This window comes from Pongo abelii, chromosome 21 (genome assembly GCF_028885655.2).
Source record: "Pongo abelii isolate AG06213 chromosome 21, NHGRI_mPonAbe1-v2.0_pri, whole genome shotgun sequence".
Lineage (NCBI taxonomy): Eukaryota > Metazoa > Chordata > Mammalia > Primates > Hominidae > Pongo > Pongo abelii.
The window spans coordinates 68,052,615-68,078,254 of NC_072006.2; the positions used below are offsets into that span (position 1 = coordinate 68,052,615).

The 25,640-nt window shown below is 52.1% G+C and overlaps 1 protein-coding gene and 1 long non-coding RNA gene across 6 annotated transcripts in view; both read right to left on the bottom strand.

The window, feature by feature from the left end:
* The window catches only part of GMEB2 (glucocorticoid modulatory element binding protein 2), a 43,272-nt gene that overhangs the window by 11,280 nt on the left and 6,352 nt on the right, over positions 1 to 25,640 (bottom strand). For 2 of the 5 annotated variants that reach the window (XM_024238787.3, XM_024238786.3), the window contains exons 2-5: positions 23,769 to 23,956; positions 7,854 to 7,951; positions 6,097 to 6,224; positions 1,202 to 1,305 (exon numbers count right to left, since the gene is read on the bottom strand). In XM_024238787.3, coding sequence (XP_024094555.1) covers positions 1,202 to 1,305; positions 6,097 to 6,224; positions 7,854 to 7,951; positions 23,769 to 23,899 — 461 coding nt within the window. In that variant the 5' untranslated portion in view covers positions 23,900 to 23,956. Of the gene's footprint in view, positions 1 to 1,201; positions 1,306 to 2,786; positions 3,718 to 6,096; positions 6,225 to 7,853; positions 7,952 to 23,768; positions 23,957 to 25,640 lie in introns of those variants that run through there. The other 3 variants (XM_024238788.3, XM_054542363.2, XM_054542364.2) reach the window with 3 other exon arrangements.
* On the bottom strand, positions 9,441 to 11,928 carry LOC129052263 (uncharacterized). The gene is made up of 2 exons (XR_008517232.1): positions 10,790 to 11,928; positions 9,441 to 10,130 (listed from the first exon to the last, which is right to left on the bottom strand). It is a non-coding gene; the product is annotated as an uncharacterized LOC129052263 (long non-coding RNA).

Below are 25,640 nucleotides of genomic sequence, written 5' to 3' on the forward strand. Positions count from 1 at the left end.
ATCAGAGGCCAGTTCAGCTGGACAGGGAAAGGACCTGAGCCATGGGAAAGGACCCAGGGCTAGTCACTCGTGAGGTCTCCAACTCTGACTCCAGCACAAAGCAGAGGCCCTCCTTGGGAAGCAAGGTAGAGGCCAGGCCCACAAAGACCGAGACTGAGGCTTATGATTCACAGATAAAGTGAAGGCCGGGCACGGTGGCTCATGCCTGGAATCCCAGCACTTTGGGAGGCTGAGGCAGGTGGATCACCTGAGGTCAAGTGTTCAAAACCAGCCTGGCCAATATGGCGAAATCCCGTCTCTACTAAAAATACAAAAATTAGCCGGGTGTGGTGGCAAGCACCTGTAAACCCAGCTACTGGGGAGGCTGAGGAAGAGAATCGCTTGAACCCAGGAGGCAGAGTTCGCAGTGAGCCAAGATCATGCCACTGCACTCCAGCCTGGGCAACAGAGCAAGACTCCATCTCAAAAAAAAAAGGTGAAAGAAAGGACAGAAATAAAGAATAACATAAAAGGCCAAAATCTGATGCACAAATACCAGATTATACCTTTCTTTTATTTTTTATTTTCAGAATGCATAATTGGAACAGACCCTTTTCTTTTCCCTTTTATTCTTGTTTTTTTTTTTTTGAGACAGAGTCTCACTCTGTAACCCAAGCTGGATTGCAATGGCACAATCACAGCTCACTGCAGCCTTGACTTCCAGGCTCCAGTGATCCTTCCACCTTAGCCTCTCGAGTAGCTGGGACCACAGGCATATACCACCAAATCCAGATAATTTTTTTTTTATTTTTAGTAGAGATGAGGTCTCATTATTTTGCCCAGGCTGGTCTCAAACTCTTGGCGTCAAGTGATCTTCCTGCCTCAGCCTCCTAAAGTGTTGGGATTACAGGTGTGAGCCACGTGCCCAGCCAACCCTTTATTTTACAATGGTGAAACAGCTACAGGTGCCTTCAGGTAAAGAATTGGTGGAAATTAAAATGACTGACAAGACAATTCTAAAAATCTGATAGTGTCCCTGTTGGCAGGAGTGAGGGAGACGGGTTTACAGTTTTGGGTGTGAGCAGGTGCAGCCACCCAGGAGGTTGTCAGCACTCACCACATCTAAAATACACCTCATCTTCAAAATCCCAAAACCCCACAAGAAAGCAAGAGCTGCCAGGGCCCCTTCCAGCAGGGAGGCTGACCCTGCGCCAGCGCCCACCTGAGCATGATGCCGTTCATGCGGATGGCTCTCTTCCAGTCCTTCAGGGTGGACTTCCCGGCCAGGTGCACAAACTCCTTCGGGCTGATCACATGCTCGTCGTACTGTGGGGGACACAGTCACCTGGGTCAAGCTTGGCCGGGACACCCCCATCTCCTACCCGACCCTGAGTCAGGGGCGCAAGGCAGGAAGAGCGCCACGGCACGGCTCTGACCAGTGCAGGTCTCCCGCGGAGCATTCAGGTAAAGCAAGGACATGACCCACAGGCGCGGTGGCTGCAGTGGGGAGTGGCGTCTCCTCCAGCCCTGAGGGGGCCAAGCTGCTATGTGCCTGGGGCTAGACAGGGCTGGGCTGACCACACAGGTAGAAGGTGTGTGGCCTTCTCTTCCTCCAGGTAGACTAAGCAAACTGCTTCTGTGCAACGTATTTTTATAAATACACATTATTGCATATGTTACATCACAGATGGCAACAGACGCCAGCACATGGGTGCAGCTGTGAACGCCGCCTTCCTCAGGTCCCTCCTGACACCACCTTGTCCCGTGCAGAAAACACCGGCACCTGCTCTCACTCTGACACACACACACACACACACACACACACACACACACACACACACAGCTGTTTCTAAGCTGGGGGAACCCTCCTGCTTGCTAATTTCACCCATGTGGGAGCTCAGAGAACCTGAGAAGGTAAAATATCCTGTTCAATCTTGTTACACAAGCAATTATTGAAACCAAAAAGTGGAAATAAAACTGCATTTACTTAGAAAACAAGCAGGCTGGGGATGGAGGAGTCACGAGGTCTCAGCAGCTGGACCCAGGAGGCCCGAGTACGGGGGCCGCCTCCACCCCCGGGCCGTGCCCAGGTCTAGCTTGCTGAAGGAGGCGATGCTCCCAATCCCTGAGCCCACCCTCTCACGACCCCTGTGCCACAGACGGGAACACTAAGCCCAGCCAGTCTCTGGCTCTCCCTCATGCAGCTGATCAGGGAGATCTGACAGAAGTCCAGCAGGTGGAATCCAGAAGATTCTCTGGCCACTGTCAGAGCCTGGCAGGAAGGCTACACTGGCTGTGACTGAGGCTGCTTCCGGCCATCACTTCTACCCAACGTGGCTCACACCTAGCAAACTCAACTGCACCCAAAGGGCCTGATCCTACCTAGAGCTCTGGGCTCAGTCAGCCTCACCTCCCCGCCCCTCCTAGGCCTGCCTCTTTCCTTTCTTGCTTTCACCTTTGTTACTCTTCTCACCCCAGGTTTTCCTCTCCCAGCTAGGAAGCTACATGCTGTATTCTCCTGAGTGGCTTCAGGCGCTTGAGCATGTCACGCTTACCAGAGCTGCCAGAGCCCAGAGCTAACACAGCCCACTCCCGACCCTCCAGAGCTAACACGGCCCGCTCCCGACCCTCCAGAGCTAACACGGCCCGCTCCTGACCCTCCAGAGCTAACATGGCCCGCTCCTGACCCTCCAGACCACAGCCACGTGGCCCTGCTCTCATCTCTGAGGTCCTCCTAGGGCGTCTCTATCGATGCTCAATAGAGAGGACTGGTCGGATTACCCACATTTCCCCCTGACTCTTCACACCTTCTCACACCACAACACTTCCATCTGGAGGCTTCTTATCTCCGCCTGCAATGCATATTCAGAACATCCTTCAGTCATGATTTGCTGGTGGCAAACTCGTGTCTTTTTCTGAAAACGTCTTTCTTCCAGCATAATTTTAAAGACGATCTCATGGTGTCGTCACTCGCCACACAGTGAGGCTCTGGCACTGCCACCTCTGCTCCTGCACTGCTTTCAGGAGCTCACGGCTGGTGGGATTCTTGCTCCTGAGCGATCCGTCTCTCTTCCTGGCTAGACTGAGGATCTTCTCTGTCCCCATCATTCTGGAATTTCATTATGATGTCACCTATGGTACATTTCTTTCGTGTTTCCAACTTCTAATTCTCATACAGTTTCAAACTCACAGGGTAATTGCCAGGATAGTCCAGGGAGCTCTCCCATGTGCGTTCCGGACTCACTGCCTGCTCCCGTCTGCCCCCTTGCTCCCTTGCCCCCGCCTAGACCTGTGCGTGTGCAGCTGCTGAGAGTGAAGCAGGGACATCGGGCCCCTGGGCCCTCAACACCTGCGTATATTTCCTAAGAACAAGGTTCTCTTATGCAGCCACAGAACGACTCACATCAGGAAATTATCATTCATACATTATTCTCTAATCCATTGTCCATATTCAAATTCATGAATTGTTCCAATGATAGCCTTTATTGCAAAAAAAATTTTTTTTTTTTTGAGATGGAGTCTCACTCTGTCGCCCAGGCTGGAGTGCAGTGGTGCAATCTTCGGCTCACTGCAACCTCCACCTTCGGGGTTCGAGAGATTCTCTTGCCTCAGCCTCCCGAGTAGCTGGGAGTATAGGCACATGCCACCATGCCTGGCCAATTTTTTTGTATTTTTCGTAGAGATGGGGTTTCACCATGTTGGCTGGGCTGGTCTCGAACTCCTGACCTCAGGTGATTCACCCGCCTCGGCCTCCCAAAGTGCTGGGATTACAGGCGTGAGTCACCATGCCCAGCCTGCATTTTTTTCTGACGCAGGATCTAGCCCAATACTGTGGAGCATGCACCTGCCTTGCTCTTCGGCTTTTGTCCCCATTAAGACTGCAGCAGGCCGGGCGCAGTGGCTCACGCCTGTAATCCCAGCACTTTGGGAGGCCGAGGCAGGCGGGTCACCTGAGGTCAGGAGTTCGGGCTCAGCCTGGCCAACATACCGAAACTCCATCTCTACTAAAAATACAAAAATTAGCTGAGCATGGTGGTGGATGCCTGTAGTTACAGCTACTCAGGAGGCTGAGGCAAGAGAATCACTTGAACCCAGGAAGCAGAGGTTGCGGTGAGCCGAGATCGCGCCATTGCACTCCAGTCTGGGCGACAGAGGAAGACTCTGTCTCAAAAAAAGACAGAGCAGCTTCTCAGCCTGTCTGTGTTTTTCTTCGCCTTGACATTTTTGGAGCTTGTGGGTCAGGTATTACGTAGGCTGTCTCTCCATGTGTGTCTGCTGTTTTCTCATGAGTAGAGTCAGGCTATGAACTGTTGGAAGAACACCACAGAGCTCCTGCTCACTGCATCAGAAGGCTTAAGGGGGAGGTCTGTCCCGAGCCTGATGATGTAAAGATGGATCGCTGGGTTAAGAAGGCACCTGCCAGCTTTCCCACCACAGCTACAACTTACGTCTGCAATGGCTGCGTGGTTTACATGGATGCTCTGAAACTAGTCTGAGCACCTGCTCATGATTCTGACCCCATCATTCCTCCCACGCTTTACTTCTCTCTATGCATTTATTTAACATAAATAAATAACATGAAATATATGAAGACAGGTATATAGACTCATGGATTTTATTCTACTCGAGTGCTGACCCATGACTATCACTATTTATTTATTTGGATGCTAAAAGCCACCCTAGCTGCAGGCAGTGGGGTCTTCATCCAGGCTGGGGTCAGTCAGGGCCCTCGCACTGTGGACCACTCTTTCTCAGTTATGAAAGTTCTCAGACTCTCTCTCCTCCTTCCAGAACTCAAATAGATGTGTTCGACTCTCGTGCTTCCTGAATAAATCGCTTTATTTCTATTTATCAGTCCTAATTCTCTCTTCAGCTATGGCTAATCTGCTAAAGACCTATCCACTAAGTGTTGAATTTCAATCCTATCTCTAGTCGTGTTTCTGCAGAATCTACTTATGCTTTACTCATGCTCTCTCTTTTTTTTTTTTTTTAAGAAGAAACTGGGGTCTCAGTATGTTACCCAGGCTGCTCTTGAACTCCTGGGCTCAAGCAATCCTCCTGCCTCGGCCTCCCAAAGTGTCAGGATTGCAGGTGTTAAGTCACGGTGCCCAGCCCCTTTTATTTCTTAAAATAAATTATTAAATATAACAATTTTATCTTCTAAGCCTTAAAACCCCAACAGCCAAGGCTGCTGCAGGGCCGACTCTGCGGCCTGTGGCTTCTGCTCCAGGAGCACTGCTTCTTGTGTGTCCAGGGTTCTGTGGAAATTACTTGAAACCTGAGATAAAGGTGAATTCTTCCAAAAAGTATTGTTTGTTTGTTTCTGTCAGATTCCTGGGGGAACTACCAGCCACTGATAACCACATTCTCAGCTTGAGCCTTTCAGACCATCCAGGCCACCTATGAGTCCTCAAGGGGGTGTCTCCTTCCCTGCGCTGGGGACAGGAGGTATGGGAGTACGCGGTGGATTCACCCTCGGAGGTGCCAGCTTTGGAGGGGACAGTCCCCACCCAGCACACACACCTCGAGGAAGCCCTGGGCTTTGTCTTCTGATCTCCAGCCTTGCAAGGCTGGGAAAACCAAGCTCAGGCCAAGGCTCTCAGGGCAAAAGCTGGGCATGACACCCCATCTGCCTCTCAATTCTGTCACTATTAGGTCCCCAGGCCTCAGCACTTCCTCTTTCTTAGCCCGTGTGAGGCAGCATCTGTAAGATGTTTTATGGAAATGTCTTCACTGACATTTTCGGCTGTTCCAGCACAGGTGAGCCTGGGCACCTGACCTATCAGTGTTGTCAGAAAGAGAAGACCTTTCCCATTCATCCTAATCCTTACCAAGGAGGCAGACTTTTTGGAGCAGCTCTCACTGGATCTGCTGAGTAAAGCTCCTTGTCCAGGAGGGGCAGCCTCCTCCACACAGCACGAGGGCCTCCCAGCCTCCCTGCTACAGTGCGCTGTGGCCACAGCAAATTCCTCTTCCTGAAGGTTCTTCCCGCACCTCCTTCACTCTCCCCAGTCCTGGAGACCCTGCCTCAGGATGCACTCGGCACAGCTGCACTGCACAGCAGTCACAGACGCCATGAGGCCTCTCTCCTGGGCCCTGAACGCAGCCTGTGCTCACCTGAACACATTTCACATTGATGCCGGGACACACAAACTTCCTCCAGATGAGGTTGGCTCTGCTGTCCCCACAGGTGATGGGGTACACAATCTCAGCCTCCAGGTTCTCCCCCTCTTCAGCCATCTTCACTTCTCACAGGCACATTGACAGGGAAGGGTAAAAGCAGAAAATCAGTTACAACCTCTTCAAAGCATTTCCTGAAAATGCAGAAAATAGCTACCAACGTGGAAACCAAAAATTAAAATCCAGTAAGCCTGAGCTACAGCCATGGTGGGCAGGGCACGCCCATCAGTGCCGTTAGAGTTTCAGGGTTAAACTCACTAAATAGATTTAAATATCGTTACATTAACAGAATTCCATTAAACTATGGTTCAACTGAAGAGCCACTTAGGAAAATGAAATCAAACTTTAATTGAAACAATTCTAGGGAAACCTAAGGTTTTAAAGGTTCTAGGGCCTTTAATCTTGGGCAAAAGAAAAATATTAAGAGTGTTATAAAGAATTTTTGTAATTCCAGCACTTTGGGAGGCCGAGGCGGGTGGATCACGAAGTCAAGAGATCGAGACCATCCTGGCCAACACAGTGAAACCCCGTCTCTACTAAAAATACAAAAATTAGCCAGGCGTGGTGGCAGGCACCTGTAGTCCCAGCTACTTGGGAGGCTGAGGCAGGAGAATGGCGTGAACCTGGGAGGTGGAGGTTGCAGTGAGTTGAGATTGTGCCACCGCACTCCAGCCTGGGTGACAGAGCAAGACTCCCTCTCAAAAAAAGAAAAAAAAAGAATTTTTACTGGGCCAGGCGAGGTGGCTCACACCTGTAATCCCAGCACTTCGGGAGGCCCAGGTGGGTGGATCACCTGAGGTCAGGAGTTTGACACCAGCCTGGCCCAACATGGCAAAACCCCATCTCTACTAAAAATACAAAAATTAGCTGGGCATGGTGGCATGCGCTTGTAATCTCAGCTACTTGGGAGGCTGAGGCAGGAGAAGTGCTTCAACTTGCGGGGCAGAGGTTGCAGTGAGCTGAGATCATGTCATCACACTCTAGCCTGGGTGACAGAGTGAGACTCCATCTCAAAAAAAAAAAAACAGAATTTTTACTGGCCAGGCTCAGTGGCTCACACCTGTAACCCCAACACTTTGGGAGGCTGAGGCTGGAGGAGCACATGAGGCCAGGAGTTCGAGACCAGCCTGGGCAACAGTGGGACCCTATTTCTTGAAAAAAAAAATTTTTTTTTAATTAGCTGGGTTGGTGGCACATGCCTGTAGTCCCAGCTACTCAGGAGGCTGAGGTAGGAGGATCATCTGAGCCTGGGAGGTCAAGGCTATGGTGAACGGTGACTGTGCCACTGTACTCTAGCCTGGGCAACAGAACAAGACCCTGTCTCAAAAAACAAAACCTTTTTTTACTACCATTCACTGATCGTTATAATAAACAGACACAGGCAAGACGAGAGCACTGAAACAGTGAGGAGAAAACAAAATCAAAAACAGGAGAGAGCTGCAAACTTGGGGCCAAGTAACTTTGCTCTCCTATTAGTCCTATTAGTCATGGGCAGAGAAAGGGCTGTCATTACAGACACACGGCAGACCCCACCTGGGGGCCCTGGGGCCCTCTCACTCCTAAGGGCACACAGCTTGGGAATCAGCCCGAACGAAGACCTTGTATATCTCTGGCTGTTCCTCATTTTGAGTGCAGGACTGTCCTGTCCCAGCTGCAGCAAGAAGGCAGACTTCCCACCTAGCACGGCTTCCTACCTAACACGGCTTCCTTGAGCTGGGAGGAGGCTGTGAAGGCCGCGGCAGCTGCCGCCGCTGCATTTTCTGTCTCCATGTTATCTTCTGTCAGGTCGCCCCTGGTGAAGTGAAGGGAGGAGAGAATAGAATCAGGATCCCGGAGGGCACAACCTGCAGGGCACTATTTTCCTGACAGCGCTTTGCTGACCTGTTACACTTTTCTAATTGAATTCAGAAATGGCAGAGGCACCGGGTGCGGTGGCTCATGCCTGTAATCTCAGCACTTTGGGAGGCTGAGGTGGGAGGGTCACTTGAGGTCAGGAGTTCGAGACCAGCCCGGCCAACATGGTGAAACCCCACCTCTACTAAAAAAAATACAAAAATTAGCTGGACATGGTGGTACATGCCTGTAGAAGTTGGGGTAGGAGAACCGCCTGAACCTGGGAGGCAGAGGTTGCAGTGAGCCAAGATCACACCACTGCACTCCAGCCTGGATGACAGAGCGAGACTCTGACTCAAAAAACAAAAAGGCCAGGTGCGGTGGCTCATGCCTATAATCCCAGCACTTTGGGAGGCCGAGGTGGGTGAATCACCTGAGGTCAGAAGTTTGAGATCAGCCTGGCCAACATAGTGAAACCTCGTCTTTACTAAAAATACAAAAATTAGCTGGGTGTGGTGGCTCGAGCCCGTAATCCCAGCTACTCAGGAGGCTGAGACCAGAGAATCACTTGAACCCGAGAGGCGTGAGTGGGGATTGTGTCACTGCACTCCAGCCTGGGCGACAGAGCAAGACGCCGTCAAAATTAAAAAAAAAAAAAAAGAAATGGCAGAGGCTGCGCAGGTCTGAGCACTGATGGGGACAAGCTGGTCTCGAGATCACACATTTTCTGTTTGGTTCATGGTGGTGAGCACCCAGAACGGCACCCAGCAGGTAAAGCCAGCAGGTGAGGCTGGGTGCAGTGGCTCACGCCTGTAATCCCAGTACTTTGGGTGGCTGAGGTGGGCAGATCACTTGAAGTCAGGAGTTCAAGACCAGCCTGGCCAACGTGGTGAAACCTCATCTCTACCCAAAATAAAAAAATTAGCCAGGCGTGGTGGTACACACCTGTAATCCCAGCTACTTGGGAGGCTGAGACAGGAGAATCGCCTGAACCCCGGAAACAGGGGTTGCAGTGAGCCAAGATCGTACCACTGCATTCCAGCCTGGGCGACAGAGTGAGACTCTGTCTCAGGGGAAAAAAAAAACCCAGCAGGTGAAACCAGCAGGATTCATGGAGGCAGCGAGTGCCCCAGCAAGGATTCTATGCTTCCATTTCTGTCTTTAATAAAGTGTTTTATTTCCACGATAATTACTTCATATGGCTATAGAAACTACCAGAAAATACAAAATTTTAGAAGAAAAGTAACTACGACCCAACCTCATAACAAACTAAATTGTAGACAAAAGGGTAAAAGATGAAACCATAAAAGTATTAGAAGGAAAAAAACAAGTTTCTTTTTTTATTGTTTCAAAGTGACAAAGGGTTTTCTCATACAATACAAAACCAAGAAATAAAGAAAAGATAACTTTGCCTTAAAAAATAAAAATAAAAACTTTCAATGCCAGGAAAAAAAACACCACAAACAATTTTTTTTTTTTTTTTTTTTTTTGAGATGGAGTCTCGCTCTGTCGCCCAGGCTGGAGTGCAGTGGTGCGATCTCCGCTCACTGCAAGCTCCGCCTTCCGGGTTCACACCATTCTCCTGCCTCAGCCTCCTGAGTAGCTGGGACTACAGGCGCCCGCCACCATGCCTGGCTAATTTTTTGTATTTTTACTAGAGACAGGGTTTCACTGTGTTAACCAGGATGGTCTCGATCTCCTGACCTCGTGATCCTCCCACCTCGGCCTCCCAAAGTGCTGGGATGACAGGCTTGAGCCACCGCACCCGGCCACCACAAACAATTTTTTAAGAAAAGAAAGAACTTGGTGGTAAAATGCTTAAAACATAAGGACAACAAACCACTTATTTCCTGATACGACATAAAGAGGTCCTGCCATTGCACTCCAGACCAATGTCACAGCACAACAGGGAAATGCAAAGGCCGCAAGCAGGGGCTCTGGAGAAACCCTGGAAAGACACTCATGAGAAATGCAAACAGAACCCAGTACAGGAGGCCACTTTCCCCTAGAGAGCCCACAGGAAGGAACCAGCGTTACCACGTGTACGGGAGACTCTTGGGGCGGTGGTGCCGGCCCAGGACGCAGGACTCCAATGGCATCGTTGGTGAGAGCTAGGAGGAGGGCACTCCGCCTGCAGCCTAGAAACACACGCCCCTCTGACCCACCTCCATTCCTAGAAACATGCCCCTCTCACCCACCTCCATTCCTAGAAAAACGGCCCTCTGACCCCACCTCCATATCCAGAAACATGCCCCTCTGACCTCACCTCCATTTCTAGAAACATGCCCCTCTGACCTCACCTCCATTTCTAGAAATATGCCCCTCTGACTTCACGTCCATTTCTAGAAACATGCCCCTCTGACCCACCTCCATTCCTAGAAACATGCCCTCTGACCCACCTCCATTTCTAGAAACATGCCCCTCTGACCGACCTCTATTTCTAGAAACATGCCCCTCTCACCCACCTCCATTCCTAGAAACATGCCCCTCTGACTCACCTCCATTCCTAGAAACATGCCCCTCTGACTCACCTCCATTTCTAGAAACATGCTCCTCTGACTCATCTCCATTTCTAGAAACATGCCCCTCTGACCCCACCTCCGTTTCTAGAAACATGCCCCTCTCACCCACCTCCATTCCTAGAAAAACGGCCCTCTGACCCCACCTCCATATCCAGAAACATGCCCCTCTGACTCACCGCCATTCCTAGAAACATGCCCCTCTGACTCACCTCCATTTCTAGAAACATGCCCCTCTGACTCACCGCTATTCCTAGAAACATGCCCCTCTCACCCACCTCCGTTTCTAGAAACATGCCCCTCTGACCCACACATCCATTTCTAGAAATTAATCCTGCAGACACGGTGTTCCCACACTGGCATGAGGGTTGTCTGAAACAGGGAACCAGGCTCCAGTTTCTGGAACCTGTACGGGCAGCTGCCTCTGGGGAGATGATGTGGACAAGCTGAGAGAGGTCTGGGTGGGGTTCCCAGCTGTGCACCTCATAACAGCCAACTGTATGATGTGTGCACTTCTAAACTTCCAGAAGTTTGCTTAAAAACACACGCACACCGGCCAGGCGCAGTGGCTCACACCTGTAATCCCAGCACTTTGGGAGGCCGAGGTGGGTGGATCACGAGGTCAGGAGATCGAGACCATCCTGGCTAACACGGTGAAACCCTATCTCTACCAAAAATACAAAAAATTAGCTGGGTGTGGTGGTGGGCACCTGTAGTCCCAGCTACTCGGGAGCCTGAGGCAGGAGAATGGCGTGAACTCAGGTGGCGGAGCTTGCAGTGAGCCGAGATCGTGCCCCTGCACTCCAGCCTGGGCGACGGGGTGAAACTCCATCTCAAACAAAACAAAACAAAACAAAAAAACACACGCACAGCAGGTGTGGTAGCTCACATCTGTAATCCCAGCACTTTGGGAGGCCGAGGCGGGTGGATCACCTGAGGTCAGGAGTTTGAGACCAGCCTGGCCAACATGGTGAAACCCTGTCTATTAAAAATACAAAAACTAGCCGGGCGTGGTGGCAGACACCTGTAGTCCCAGCTACTTGGGAGGCTGAAACAGGAGACTCACTTGAACCCGGGAGGTGGAGGTTGCAGTGAGCCAAGATCATGCCATTGCACTCCAGCCTGGGCAACAGAGTGAGACACCATCTCAAAAAAAGCAAAAACAAACAAAAAACGCACTCAGGGCAGGGTGTGCTGGCTCACGCCTGTAATCCCAGCACTTTGGGAGGCCAAGGCGGGCAGATCACCTGAGGTCAGGAGTTCGAGACCATCCTGGCCAACACAGTGAAACCCCGTCTCAACCAAAAATACAAAAATTCGCTGGTTGTGGTGGCGTGTGCCTGTAATCCCAGCTACTCGGGAGGCTGAGGCAGGAGAATCGCTTGAACCAGGGAGTCGGAGGTTGCAGTGAGCCGAGATCGTGCCATTGCACTCCAGCCTGGAGACAGAGTGAGACTCCGTCTCAAAAAAAAAACACACACACACACACTCAGTCTTGGGAGGGCTCATGGGCACCCTCCCTGTCCTCTTGCCTTCAAGGCACCATGCCTCATCCTCAGCACAGCACAGGCGCCTGGCACACAGAGGCCTGACAGTGACTGCATCTCAAGACTGGCGTCTGGTGCACAGCCTTGACTTCCCATCGCTCACTCACGACCTGGACAAACAAGGACACAGGCCAATAGGCAGTTTGAGCCGGGGCAACACCTGTTCTGAGAAGCCAGCTCTGCAGAGGTGACTCAAGCTAAACGTGGAGATGACAAGCGCCAGAAGCTGGGTGTAGGGGCGGCTCACAGAGGGTTGAGGCATGACGGCAGCTCGTACAGGGCACAAGGCTGAGAGCAGCGCAGCTCGTACAGGGCTGAGGCATGGGGGCAGCTCGCACAGGGCTGAGGCATGGTGGCGGCTCGTACAGGGCACAAGGCTGAGAGCAGGGCAGCTGGTACAGGGCTGAGGCGTGGGGGCAGCTTGTACAGGGCACAAGGCTGAGAGCAGGGCAGCTCGCACAAGGCATAAGGCTGAGAGCAGGGTGCCAGGGGCTCCCAGGGCTTTCTCCTGTGGGACAGGATGTGCCTGCAGGCATAGCCTCACTGCAGGCTAAAGGTGAAGGGAAGTCAGGGAGCTTTTTTTTTTTTTTTTTTTTTTGAGAGAGGGTCTCACTCCCATTGCCAAGGCTGGAGTACAGTGGCGTGATCACGGCTCACTGCAGCCTCCACCTCCTGAGCTTCAAGTGAGCCTCCTGCCTAGGCCCCCTGAATAGCTGGGACTATAAGCACATGCCACCATACCAGGCTAATTTTTTCTTTATTTTTAGTAGAGATGGGGTTTCACTATGTTGCCCAAACTGGTCTCGAATTCCTGGGCTCAAGTGACTCTCGTGCCCCACCCTCCCAATGTGCTGGGATTACAGATGTGAGCCATGGTCGCCTGCCACGCCCTTTGATCTTTAAACAGAAGACTGACATGGTCAGATTTGTACTTTTAGAAAGAACACTGGAATGGCCGGGTGCGGTGGCTCATGCCTGTAATCCCAGCACTTTGGAAGGCTGAGGCGGGTAGATCACCTGAGGTCAGGAGTTCGAGACCAGCCTGGCCAACATGGTGAAACCCCGTCTCTACTAAAAATACAAAAAGTAGCCGGGTGTGGTGGTGGGCACCTGTAATCACAGCTACTTGAAGGCTGAGGCAGAAGAATCCCTTGAACCTGGGGGCGGAGGCTGCAGTAAGCCTAGATCGCGCCACTGCACTCCAGACTCCAGCCTGGGTGACAGAGTAAGACTCGTCTCAAAAAAGAAAGAACACCACAGTGTACCACAGATTTTAGCGGGAGGAAGCTGGGGCTGCGGTCCGCGGTGTTCTGCTCTGTGAATGCCCCACAGTATGTATCTTTCAGAGGGGGTCTGCAGCTCAGCAAACAGGCAGTGGGGGCTCTAGCCCAGATGTCAAAATTGTTAGCCAAGCCTTGGTTGAGCAGGGGATTAGAAGGGATGGCCTGACCATCCAAGCAGCAGCAGAGAAGGCAACATCCTGGGAGAGGCCTCGGGAACCAGCAAGGGCTGGCTCATAGTGCAGAATGTGGCATGGACATCCACTTGTGGCTGGAAAACACCCACAGATCTGCCGGAGACCCCTGGAGAAGATGGGACAGGGGCACTGAGAAGGGGCTGGGGATGAGGGAAGAGGAGGCTGCGAACGCAAAGGCTCAGCTTGCAGGGTTGAAAGGAGAATGGGCTTGCAAGATGGCAGGGAGAAGGGGCTGCAGGGCTGTGGGCCTGGCCTTGAACACGGCAGCACCTTGCTGAGCCACGCCTGCCCTGGCAGCCCCTTTCCTGGCGGCCTGCACTGCGCCTGAGGTCCTGCCTACCCGGCCCCTCTCGTCGTCAGAGCTGGAGCGCAGCCTCCACCCAGCCCTCCCCCAGTCAGCCCTGGCATCTGCTTCCTGGAAGGTCTGAACTGACGCAGCTCAGAGCAAGTCCCCAAGCGCAGGCACACGCAGAGCCCAGGGAGGGGAGTGGGGCTGCTGGTCTGTTCCTCCTGCTCACCCGTGATCCCTGCTCCGGAGCTCCTGATGAATAAATAAATCGTCCTGCCCAGAGAATTCACCACTCTCCAGTTCTCAAAGTTGTATTTCACCTCAGACCATGCGAGAAATGGGAATTGATTAAAACTACAAAGATGGAGTCTGGTCTTCGGGACATACTGAGAATGACTCCCATGTGAAGAATAAGACAAAGTGGGAATAGCGCAGCTCCCAGGAGGGTGCCTGAACTCCGAACTCCGAGGAGGAAGCCGGCCTCTCGAGTCAGAACTCTGGACAGTGGAGAGAACGACAGAACAGGATCATGTGCCCTTCACACGACAGCTGGCCAGGACCCAGCCCCAAGACTGGGAGGAGAGAGGCCGGGGAGCCCCTGACAAGCTGGGGTCACAGGCACACAGCAAACCCCACCCAGGCCACGTGCAAACACAGCCAGGAACTCTCCACAGAGATGGCCTCTGGGGCCAAAGGGCTGTGCAGATGGGGCACCGTGAGGCCCCCACCCCAAGCTTCAGAGGTGCCCCTGTTGCACCTGCAGATGCACCTGCTGCACTGAGCACAGACCACAGGAGGGACCCTATCCCTGCAGAACAACAGAGCCCTCCACAGCACTCAGATGGGACGTGGATGAACTGGCATGTGCAGTTCAAATTTCATCTGAAAAGTATCCACTTTACTTAAAGTAAATGTTTGTGCAAGCTGCTGGCTACACACCAGGGGCCCATCCCCTCCAACACATGGCCACTGCCATGGCACGGCCGAGGGTGAGAGGCAGCCCCACCAGGCTTCATAAGTGAGCAGCACTCCCAAGCTCCCACCAAAATACCCAACCGGGAAAGGAATCAGCACCCACGAAGTCGTTAAATAGCTTCTACTCCCCCATCTTTTAAAAAAACATAGTGGTCGGGCGTGGTAGTTCACACCTGTAATCCCAGCACTTTGGGAGGCCGAGGCAGGCGGATCACGAGGTCAGGAGATCGAGACCATCCTGGCTAACACGGTGAAAACCCGTCTCTGCTAAAATTACAAAAAATTAGCTGGGCGTGGTGGCAGGCGCCTGTAGTCCCAGCTACTCGGGAGGCTGAGACAGGAGAATGGCGTGAACCCAGGAGGTAACAGTGAGCCGAGATCGCGCCACTGCACTCCAGTCCGGGCGACAGAGCGAGACTCGGTCTCAAAAAAAAGAAAACAAAACAAAACAAAAACATGTAGCAAGAGGAAGTATCAATTTCCAGATGGTAGAATAACAGATATAATTCCCCACAAAAAAGAAGAGGATCTTTAAGTCCTTCAAGACAGCCCTGCCTCAGCTGCCATGTGGGGTTTTCTTCTTGGAGGAGAAGGCGCATGCAGCCTCTCCACTGCTCCATAAGCGACTGTCCCGCGAGAGCAGAGCCTTGGCGTCCTGGCAAAGCAACCGCAGACTGAAAAATGCCCTCTTGTCCTTCATGGCTCCCTCCATCAAGACGAGGGGCTATTTCCCACCCCCTCCACTTGACTTTGGGCCAAGCTTTGACAAGCTTTGACCAAGAGGCTGTGACGAGGCCCTACGAGGACTCTGGCTCTCCTCCTGCTAAGCACACCCAGGCAGGTGTCCTGGCAGATGAGGACCACATGCAGAGCCTTGGCCAGCCCACCAATGCCCGGATACGCAAGTGAGCCCAGCCTGGACCCCCCGGCGAGGCCCAGCAGCACCAGCCCAGGCCCAAAAACCTTAAGAAATGACCAGTGTCTGCTGCTTTAAGCCACCAAGCTCTGCGGTGGTTTGTTAGGCTGCAAGCGTGGCTAATTCAGAAACTGCCAGAAACAAGCACTGCTGTCCCCAGCCTGGGACACACAGCGCTGCCTGTGCGTGGGGAGAGGGCACAGGCTAAGGGCACAAATGCCATCCCAGACCCAGCTCTTGTGTGTGGAAGGGGCCACGGTGCCATGAGGCAGAGGAAACCTTGGCAGGACCTTACGCCACAGCAATTTAAAAGAGAGGAAACAGGCTGGGCGTGGTGGCTCATGCCTATAATCTCAGCACTTTGGGAGGCCGAGGTGGTGGATCACTTGAGGTCAGGAGTTCGAGACCAGCCTGGCCAATATGGTGAAACCCTGTCTCTACGAAAAATACAAAATTTAGGCAGGCGTGGTGGTGGGTGCCTGTAATCCCTGCTATTCAGGAGGCTGAGGCAAGAGATTTGCTTGAACCCGGGAGGTGGAGGCTGCTGCAGTGAGCTGAGATCATGCCACTGCACTCCAGCCTGTGTGACAGAGTGAGACTTGGTCTCAAAAAAAAAAGGAAACACATCTGACTAGTGTGATCTCGCAAGGAACATTCCAGACACAGCGGAGCTGGATGGTTGTTCTCCAAACAAGGAATCCCCAGGGGATCAAATTGTTTTGCATCGGCCAGACATGGTGGCTCAAGCCTGTAACCCCAGTGCTTTGGGAGGCGGAGGTGGGAGGACTGCCTGAGTCCAGGTGTTCAAGACTAGCTTGGGCAACATAGCGAGACCCCATTAGCCAGGCATGGTGGCACATGCCTGTAGTCCCAGCACTGTACTAAAAACCTACACGGGGCCGGGCATGGTGGCACATGCCTGTAGAGTCCCAGCTACTCAGGAGGCTGAGGCAGGAGGATTCCTTGAACCCAGGAGGTCACGGCTGCCATGAGCCGTGACTATGCCACTGCACTCCAGTCTGTGCAACAGAACGAGACTCTGTTTCGAAAAACAAAAAATCATTTCATGTCTCCAGTTTCTCCACTGGCAAAAACTCTGTCAAGGTAAAAAATGGTTCTGACCCACAGAAATCTAAGAAAGGAAAAAATATAAAAAATAGAAAATTTAAAAAAGAGATGGTCTCAGAATAAAGACCAACCTGGGCTATGGTTGTCACTCTTCCCTCACACCTTAGAAAGCTTTCCGGCCGCATCTGGCCAAAGGGCTGCCCTGCCCCATCTTGGGTCAGTGAGGCGCCTTCGAACAGGCCACCTGCCCTGGAGCCGGTCCTGTCTTGTCCGCCACCGCACACTCAATAGGGGAGGGGAAGTCGCGAGGTTTTAGTTCACCAGTCTCCGGATCAAGACGTGCCATAACCAAGAAGCCCCAGCCACACCCAGACCCGATGTGGCCCGCAAGGGGTGAGCTGGGAAGGCCCAGGAAAAGGTGGGAGGCAGACGAATGGAAATGTCATTCTGTGGCCACAGAAATGATTACGTTTTGTAACTTCCTACCAAGAGGCAGTCTTAGCTCCGCCCTTGAACCAGTGCTTGGTGATGTCGCTTGCGTCAATCAAGGCAACAGAAGCGAGCAGGAGGCCCACTTTCCTCTGCAACTGTGGGCTTACTGGGCAAAGAAGTCCAGGCCTCCAGGTGGAGGATCACAGACCTGGCAAAGCAGAGGAGAGCCACCCAGCTGAACCTACCTGTGCCTCAGACTGCCTCCCTCCAGAGACCCCTGTGGCCAAGGCCACCCAGACCAGCAGGTCCTTGCCCAGCTGTCAGCTGATGACAGGGGTTGGTGAGGCCGGCCCAGACCAGCAGAACCACAAACCAACCAACAGAATTAAAAGAAACAATAACTATGTCTTGCCTTAAGCCACTAAGTTTTGGGCGCAATCTTGGCTCACTGCAAGCTCTGCCTCCCAGGTTCACGCCATTCCCACGCCTCAGCCTCCCGAGTAGCTGGGACTACAGGCGCCTGCCATTGGGTGTTTTCTTAAACAGCAAACGAACACTGACACAATCATAAACAGAGCAAGCAACAGAACTTGGCAATTATTTCCTCTCTACTTCTCACTGTTCTTCAAAGAGTTAACTTAAGCATAAGATGTGAGCAAATTCTTTTAACATCCTAGAAAAAAAGCTCCTACTCAGTGTTCATAAAGCAAAGCTAACCTACAGGAGCCACCTTCCATAGTGACCACAGGAAACCAAGGCAGCAAGTGGGACACCAGCCTCCAGGGCACTGCGCCGGCCGTGCGCCTGTGTCTGCGACTGCCCTGGTCCGTCACTGCCACCAGCCGGCAAGACACCCACAGAGGACAGCTCTAAGCCACAACTGTGTACGAAGACAACTGTGCAGGATTTTATTACTACAACATTTTTGGTTTTTTTTTTTTTGAGACTGAGTCTCGCTCTGTCACCCAGGCTGGAGTGCAGTGGCGCAATCTCGGCTCACTGTAACCTCCATCTCCCCGGTTCAAGCAATTCTCCTGCTGCAGCCTCCCAAGTAGCTGGATTACAGGCGCCCACCACCACGCCTTGCTAATTTTTGTATTTTTAGTAAAGATGGTGTTTCACCATGTTGGCCAGACTGGTCTCAAATTCCTGACAAGTGATCCACCCACCCTGGCCCCCCAAAGTGCTGGGATTACAGGTGTGAGCCACTGCGCCTGGCCCATTTTTGTTTATCAATAAAAATTTACTTAATGTTGAACTCTCCACTCCAGTGTCCTTGATGCTCCCGTGACATGTTCATGAGACTTCTCTTGGGTGTGAGAGTCTAGAATGTGGGTGGTCTGGACAGGACGGGGAGGGAAGAGTGCAGAGCAGGGCAGGGTAAAGGGACCCCCTAGGATGTGAAGGCCGCCCTGCATTTGTCAGACTGGGAAACACCCACTCCATCGGATGGACCCTGGTGTGGGCGGCAAGCCACCCAGGTGCCGAGGCAAGAGACCGAGGGCACGAGCTGTTCCAGTGTAATAAAATACATAAAATAAGAATAGTTATACTAGATATAGATCATAGATATGATTATATATGAATAAAATTCATCATTAGTTTGTAGCAATTACTCTTTATTCCAATATTATAATAATCCTTGCTCCACAATCATAACCTAGGAAAAACCAGGCCATACAGAAACAGGAGCTGAAGGGATATAGTGAGAACTGACCAGAAGACAAGTGTGAGCCTTCTGTTATGCCCAGACAGGGCCACCAGAGGGCTCCTTGGTCTAGCGGTAACACCAGCGTCTGGGAAGACGCCCGTTGCCAAGTGGACCGTAGTCTATCAGTAGCGTCAGTGTCAAGGAAAAACACCCGCTACTTAGCAAACCAGGAAAGAGAGTTTCCCTTTCCCCAGGGGAGTTTAGAGAAGACTCTGTTCCTCTACCTCTTGTGGAGGACCTGACATCAGTCAGGCTCGCCCGCAGTTATCCGGAGGCCTAACCATCTCCCTGTGATGCTGTGCTTCAGTGGTCACGCTCCTAGTCCGCCTTCATGTTCCATCCTGTACACCTGGCTCTGCCTTTTAGATAGCAGCAGCAAATTAGTGAAAGTACTGAAAGTCTCTGATAAGCAGAAATAATGGCGTAAGCTGTCTCTCTCTCTCCCTCTCTCTCTCTGCCTCGGCTGCCAGGAAGGGAAGGGCTCCCGCCCAGTGGACACGTGACCCATGTGACCTTACCTATCATTGGAGATGGCTCACACTCCTTACCCTGCCCCTTTGTCTTATATCCAATAAATAGTGCAGCCTGGCATTCGGGGCCACTACTGGTCTCCGTGTCTTGGTGGCAGTGGTCCCCCGGGCCCAGCTGTCTTTTTCTTTTATCTTTGTCTTGTGTCTTTATTTCTACACTCTCTCGTCTCCACCCACGAGGAAAAATCCCACCAACCCTGTGGGGCTGGTCCCTACACCCTGGCTTTGTAGACTGGAGCCTGGGCATGACTCAGCTGCTGTAGTGAACTGTGATCCTCTGAACCCAGCAAGTCACCTGCAGGACATCTGGCCCAGTCTCCTCGTTGAGCCAGTTCATGAAAAAGAGACTTTTCTGAGTGACACGCTAATGGGCAATATGAGGACTAAATGGGATGGTCTCCGGCATGGACAAACCGACAGTAAAAGCCACTTTGGGGGGAAAGAAATGTTTCCTGTTTTCTTTTTTTTTGAGACAGGATCTCAACCTGTCACCCAGGCTGGAGTGCAGTGGCATGACCTTGGCTCACTGCAGCCTCAACCTCTCTCGGGCTCAAGCAATCCTCCCGCCTCAACCTCCCATGCAGCTGGGACCATAGGTGCATGCCACCACACCCAGATAATTTTTATATTTTTTGTAGAGACGAGGTTTCACTTTGTTGCTCGGGCTGGTCTCAACTCCTGGGCCCAAGCAACCCTCCCACCTCAGTGTCCTAAAGTGCTCGGATTACAGGCAGGAGCCACCAGGCCTGGCCAACATAGCAAGAAATTTAAATTTGAATTGAATATTAGAAGAGATGAAAATTCATCAACATGGAAAGACAAAGATCATTAACTAAAGCCAAACCAGAATGAAAGCCGTGTGCACAGTGGGGTCTCACGTTGGGAACGCGAGGGGCATGTGCAGGGCTCCATGGCGTGGTGACGCCCCATGCTCCCTTTGTGGGGGTTCATTCAGGGGAACATGAGCACCTGGGGTGCTTTTCAACATGTACATGAGTTTAATAATAAAAAGGTTTAAGGAAAGGAAAATTCATATGTTTCGATATAAACATCTGGAAAGATCTATTCTAAGGTGTTGACAGGAATCTCTAGGTAGTAGTAATACAGCCTTTTTAAATTTTTGCTTATCAGTATTTTCTAATTTTCTTTTTCTTTCTAAATAATTCTAGCTATGAAATAATTTTCTACCATATATATTTTGTAATAAAAATGGTTATATTTAATTTTTTAAAGGCTGTACAAACTTCCTGATAAAATGGCAAATTAGACACACACATGTGGGCTGGGTACAGGGGCTCACGCCTGTAATCCCAGCACTTTGGGAGGCTGAGGCAGGCAGATCACCTAAGGTCAGGAGTTTCAGACCAGCCTGGCCAACATGGTGAAACCCCATCTCTACTAAAAATACAAAAATGAGCTGGACGTGGTGGCGCACGCCTGTAGTCCCAGCTACTTGGGAAGCTGAGGCAGGAAAATTGCTTCAACCCGGGAGGCGGAGGTTGTAGTGAGCCGAGATCACGATACTGCACTCCAGCCTAGGCAACAAGCGCGAGACTCCATCTAAAAAAAAAATAAAAATAACACACACGTGAATGGGCTCCTCATGGAAGTCATCACAACAATGAAGAGGGAAGAGCTTCCAAAGTGTAAACCCAGAAGCGAGGAGCAGGAGGGTGTGCACAGACGCAGAGAGCAGCAAGGCACAGACTGAGAGGCGGAGGCTGGCCGTGGGGAGATGACCGATGCTCAGTTTATACCCCAAATCCCTAAATCTAGAGGCCTGGGACATCAACTACCTCTGCCAGCAGGAATGAGGGAAAGGAGGGCAACCAAAAGATGTCCCACCTCCACCCACCCAGCTACATGCCATCCTCAGTCCCACCTGGCAGAAGACCCTGAGAGGTGGAGGCAGGTCCCTTGCCTCCAGGACCCTGAGAGCTAGGGGAAGGTGTTGTCCTGAACTGTGTCCCCTGTAAAATTCATATGTTGAAGGCCTCACCCCCAGTGTGACTGTATTTAAAGATGGGGTCTTCAGAAGATAATTTAAATGAGGTCATACAGGTTGGCCCTCATCCAGTAAGACTTTGACCTTCTGGTGGTTTTTTTTTTTTTTTTTTTGGAGACAGGGTCTCACTCCATCACTCAGGCTGGAGTGCAGTGGCACAGACACAGTCATGGCTCACTGCTGTCTCCAACTCCTGGGCTCAGGTGATCCTCCTGCTTCAGCCTCCTGAGTAGCTGGGACTACAGGTGCTCACCACCACGCCCAGCTGGTGGTGCGTTGTGTTTTTTGTAGAGGTAGGGTTTTGCCATGTTGCCCAGGCTGGTCCTGAACTGGGCTCAAGTGATCTGTCTCCCTCGGCCTCCCACAGTGCTGGAATTACAGGCATGAGCCACCACACCTAGCCGACCGTGACCTTCTAAGAAGTGAAAGAGAAAGATCTTTCTCTCTCCCTCCCTCTCCATCATGAGGACACAGCAAGAAGTCGGCCATCTGCAAGTTAGAAAGGGAGTCCTCCCAAAAGCGGAACCTGGCAGACCCTGATCTTGGACTTCAGCCTTCAGAACTCTAAGAAAATAACTCTTGCTGTTCAGGCCACCCAGTCTATGGCATTTTGTTATGGCAGCCTGAGCAGACTAAGACACATGTTGTCTGGGGATTCAGACCAGATCAGGAAGAAAGGCCTAGAGCTGAGGATACTGAAGGTCCCAACCCAGTGCTGGACCACACCACTCTGGCAGTCGCGGCCACGGTGTCAGGGCTCGGGTGAGGTGACCTGGACACCACCCCAGCAGCCGCAGCCACGGTGTCAGGGCTCAGGTGAGGAGAGTTGGATATGGGACTGGGCCTACCCCAAGGCTGCTTCCACCCAGACGCCTGGGTGGGTGACAAGAAAGCTGGGCTCAGTTGGGATCAGAGCAGCCTCTCCCCAGGTCAGAAATGACCCTGGGCTCCTCGCAGTAGCCCTAGGGCACCATGAGAAAGCTACGTGGACTTCTCTGACCAAGGGTCACTGCTGCCACACTACTCATTGCAGGCCACGTCAGGGCTCAGCTGAGGAGACGTGGACACCACCCCAGCAGCCGCGGCCACGGTGCCCCAAGGGAGGAACTTGGGCACTGCCTCTCTGGGCAAGAGTGGGGAGGTGTGGGGTGGGAGATGTCTGGAAACATCATGGACACATGCCCGGAAAACACGTAAGCTGTGCACCAAGGTGCTGACAAAGGAAAAAGGAGAATGGAGGTGTGAACATCCAGACGGCAGGTCCCACTCAGAGACTCCTGCATTTCCAGACATGGCCACCAGCTCTGTGGATGAGACAGGAGAGGACAGAGTACCTCACACCAGGAACCCACACAGGTCCATGTCTTCCTCTGTGATCGCACAACAGCCTCCACCACCCTGACATGCAGGAGGGAGGTCAAAGCCTCGGGTCCAACAACAGGCTTCACAGCAAGAGAAGAAAGGCAGGAAGGAACTCAGGGCCAGGTCCTCCCAGGCAGCAGCTGCCTGCACGCCGTCCACCAAGGGAGGTCTGACCTGCACCGCGCAGGGGTTGGCAGTCTAGAGTCGTCCTCTGTCAAACGGTGAGAAAGTCAAAAGCTCATGCTCAGTGATATGCTAGGTCAGCTTGAAGATGCCACACAAGAGACACAGCAAGGATGAGACCAACGGGAAGACTGCCCCAGCCCAGAGCCCCAGAGCCCCAGAGCCCTCTGGGGAGGAAGAATGAGGATGGCAGCCCGGGACTGCCTGGGGCTGACTCTGTCTTTATTTCACCCCCAGCAGAGGCAGGAGTGACACCGGCTCACAGCAGGAGCAGCTCTGCCACCTCCTAGCAGTTCCACCTACGGGCAGCAAAACAGAGTTGGCAGTTTGGGCAAATGTTAGCGTTTTTGCCAACTAACATTTGAATCGGACATCTGGTACAGAGATGAGGAAGAAAACACTCACAGTTTCATGAAGACTGTCAAGAAAATCACAGGCTCTTCACTTCATTTATGAAAGGCCAGCTCTCTGACATCCCTACCACTCCCTCTCACATGAGAAACCACGGCCTTTCAGGACGTCGAGCCACGTGGCCGTGCGGGTACGGGAGGCCTCCCCGCAGCTGCAGCTGGGTCTTCTGGTCCCCGTGCCATTTCTGCTTTTCTTCGCTCTCTACTTACACACACATTTGAGTCCAGTCTCAGAAGAACTGGAACTAGAAAAATCCTGACAGTTGTCCCTTACTACGTTAATGCCAGCTGTGCCAAGGACAGCCCAACCCAAGCCCCCATCAGCCCAAATGGCACCGAGGCCCGAGCTTACCCGTGAGGGGCCAAGTTGGTCGTCACCAACACGGTCTTCACCCCCTCCACACCACTGCCGTCCACCGCAGTGTCCGGAGTTGTCACAACCACCACCTCCTCCATGTGCACACTCACGTCGGGAGTCGCCATGGCTCAGCGGAAAGGGGCGCCCAGGCCAGCAGCGTCAGTCCTCCAGGGTCCCCAGTCCTGGAGGAAGCAAGGCAGGGCACAGGGATGGAGTCATTTCCACATCCACACAACATAGCACTCACAAAGGCATCTCTAATCAGCTCCAAAGACCCACCCTTGAGTCACAGACTGCTACCTCCTGACAAAAACGAGCGGCAACAGAAGGGCTACTCCAGGCTCTGGTTCTGAGGGCGGTGTAAGCGCACTCCACCCGTTTTTCCCACTGGATACGCAGAAACCCTCGGGCAGAAGGCACAGAGCCACTCCCTCCACGTGGGGCTCAGAGCAGGAGGACAGGAGGGGCCTGGAATTCCAAGCAACTTCCCCGGACGCAGGCTCCCGTCTTGCCAGTTCTTCCGTCTCTCCTGGTCTGAACTCAAAGCCAGCCCCAATCCCTGAACTGAGTTTCAAGTGCAGAAAGCACTCCAAGAAGTCCTCTCTGGTCTGAGGAACGGGAAGGGAAACCCATTCAAGACAGAAAGAGAGGAGGGAAATGCCATGGGTTTTTTTGTTTTTTTGAATTTTTTTTGAGACGGAGTCTCACTGTGTCGCCCAGGCTGGAATGCAATGGCGCGATCTCGGCTCACTGCAAGCTCCACCTCCTGGGTTCAAGTGATTCTCCTGCCTCAGCCTCTCCAATAGCTGGGATTACAGGTTTCACCATGTTGCCCAGGCTGGTCTCAAACTCCTGACCTCAGGTGATCCACTCACCTTGGCCTCCCAAAGTGCTGGGATTGCAGGTGTGAGGCACCGTGCCTGGCCTGCCCTAGGTTTTAAAATTATTATTATTTTGTCTTTCCTGGCTTTACCTTCAGCAAGTCCAACCCCTGCTAAAACCCCGTGATAATGGCTGTCCTGGCCCAAAAAGCTTGGAGAGAAGGGAATCTTCCTCCTGACTAAAGGAATGGTGGCCCAAGAGTGTGGGGGCTCCCTGTTGCCCTCTCACTCTCCATCCCCTACCTAGCACAGGGAACACGAAAGCCCCTGGTTTCTAGCCAGAGGGCAACCAGCCTGGAGTCAGAGTGTGGGGGAGGCGACAAGAGGAGAGGGGAGAAGAGAGGATGGCGCACAGCTGTGTGTGAGTGCCTGGGTCATCCCAAGACAGTCTCTATGTGGTCCTGACCCTAAAGGGCAAAGGGAAGAAAACTGACCTACAGGATAGGCCACTGCCCAGGTCTCAGATGGGCCCCAATGGCGCATATGGGGCAGATCCATAGTGCACTGGAAAGTCTCTAAACTAAACTGGCCTAAGAACACAGACACAGGAACGGGGTGCAAAATTTGCAGCCTGAACCTAACCAGGTCGATTTCTTCCTATTAAAAAAAAAAAAGTCTACATTCTCTGTGAAACTTAAACAAGACCCAGAGTCCATAGCATAGTAGTCAAAGCATCCAGAACACGATCAAACTTCCTGGCAAAGGGTAGTCTGATTGATTCTCAAAGGAACAAACACACAAGAGAAGCTGGCTCTTGAACGCAGAATCCAGAGACTCTCAGGTGCTATCGGACCAGCTCCAAGAGTAAAGCAAACATTCTCAACCAAGTGGAAAGAAAATCTTGGTATAGAAACAGGAGTTATAACCAAATGGAAATGTGAAAATTAAAAACTACAACAACCAAAAGAAAATACACAAAGCTGGGATAGTCTCAGCTACTCGGGAGGTGGGGCTGGAGGATGGTTTGAGCCTAGAAGATTGGGGC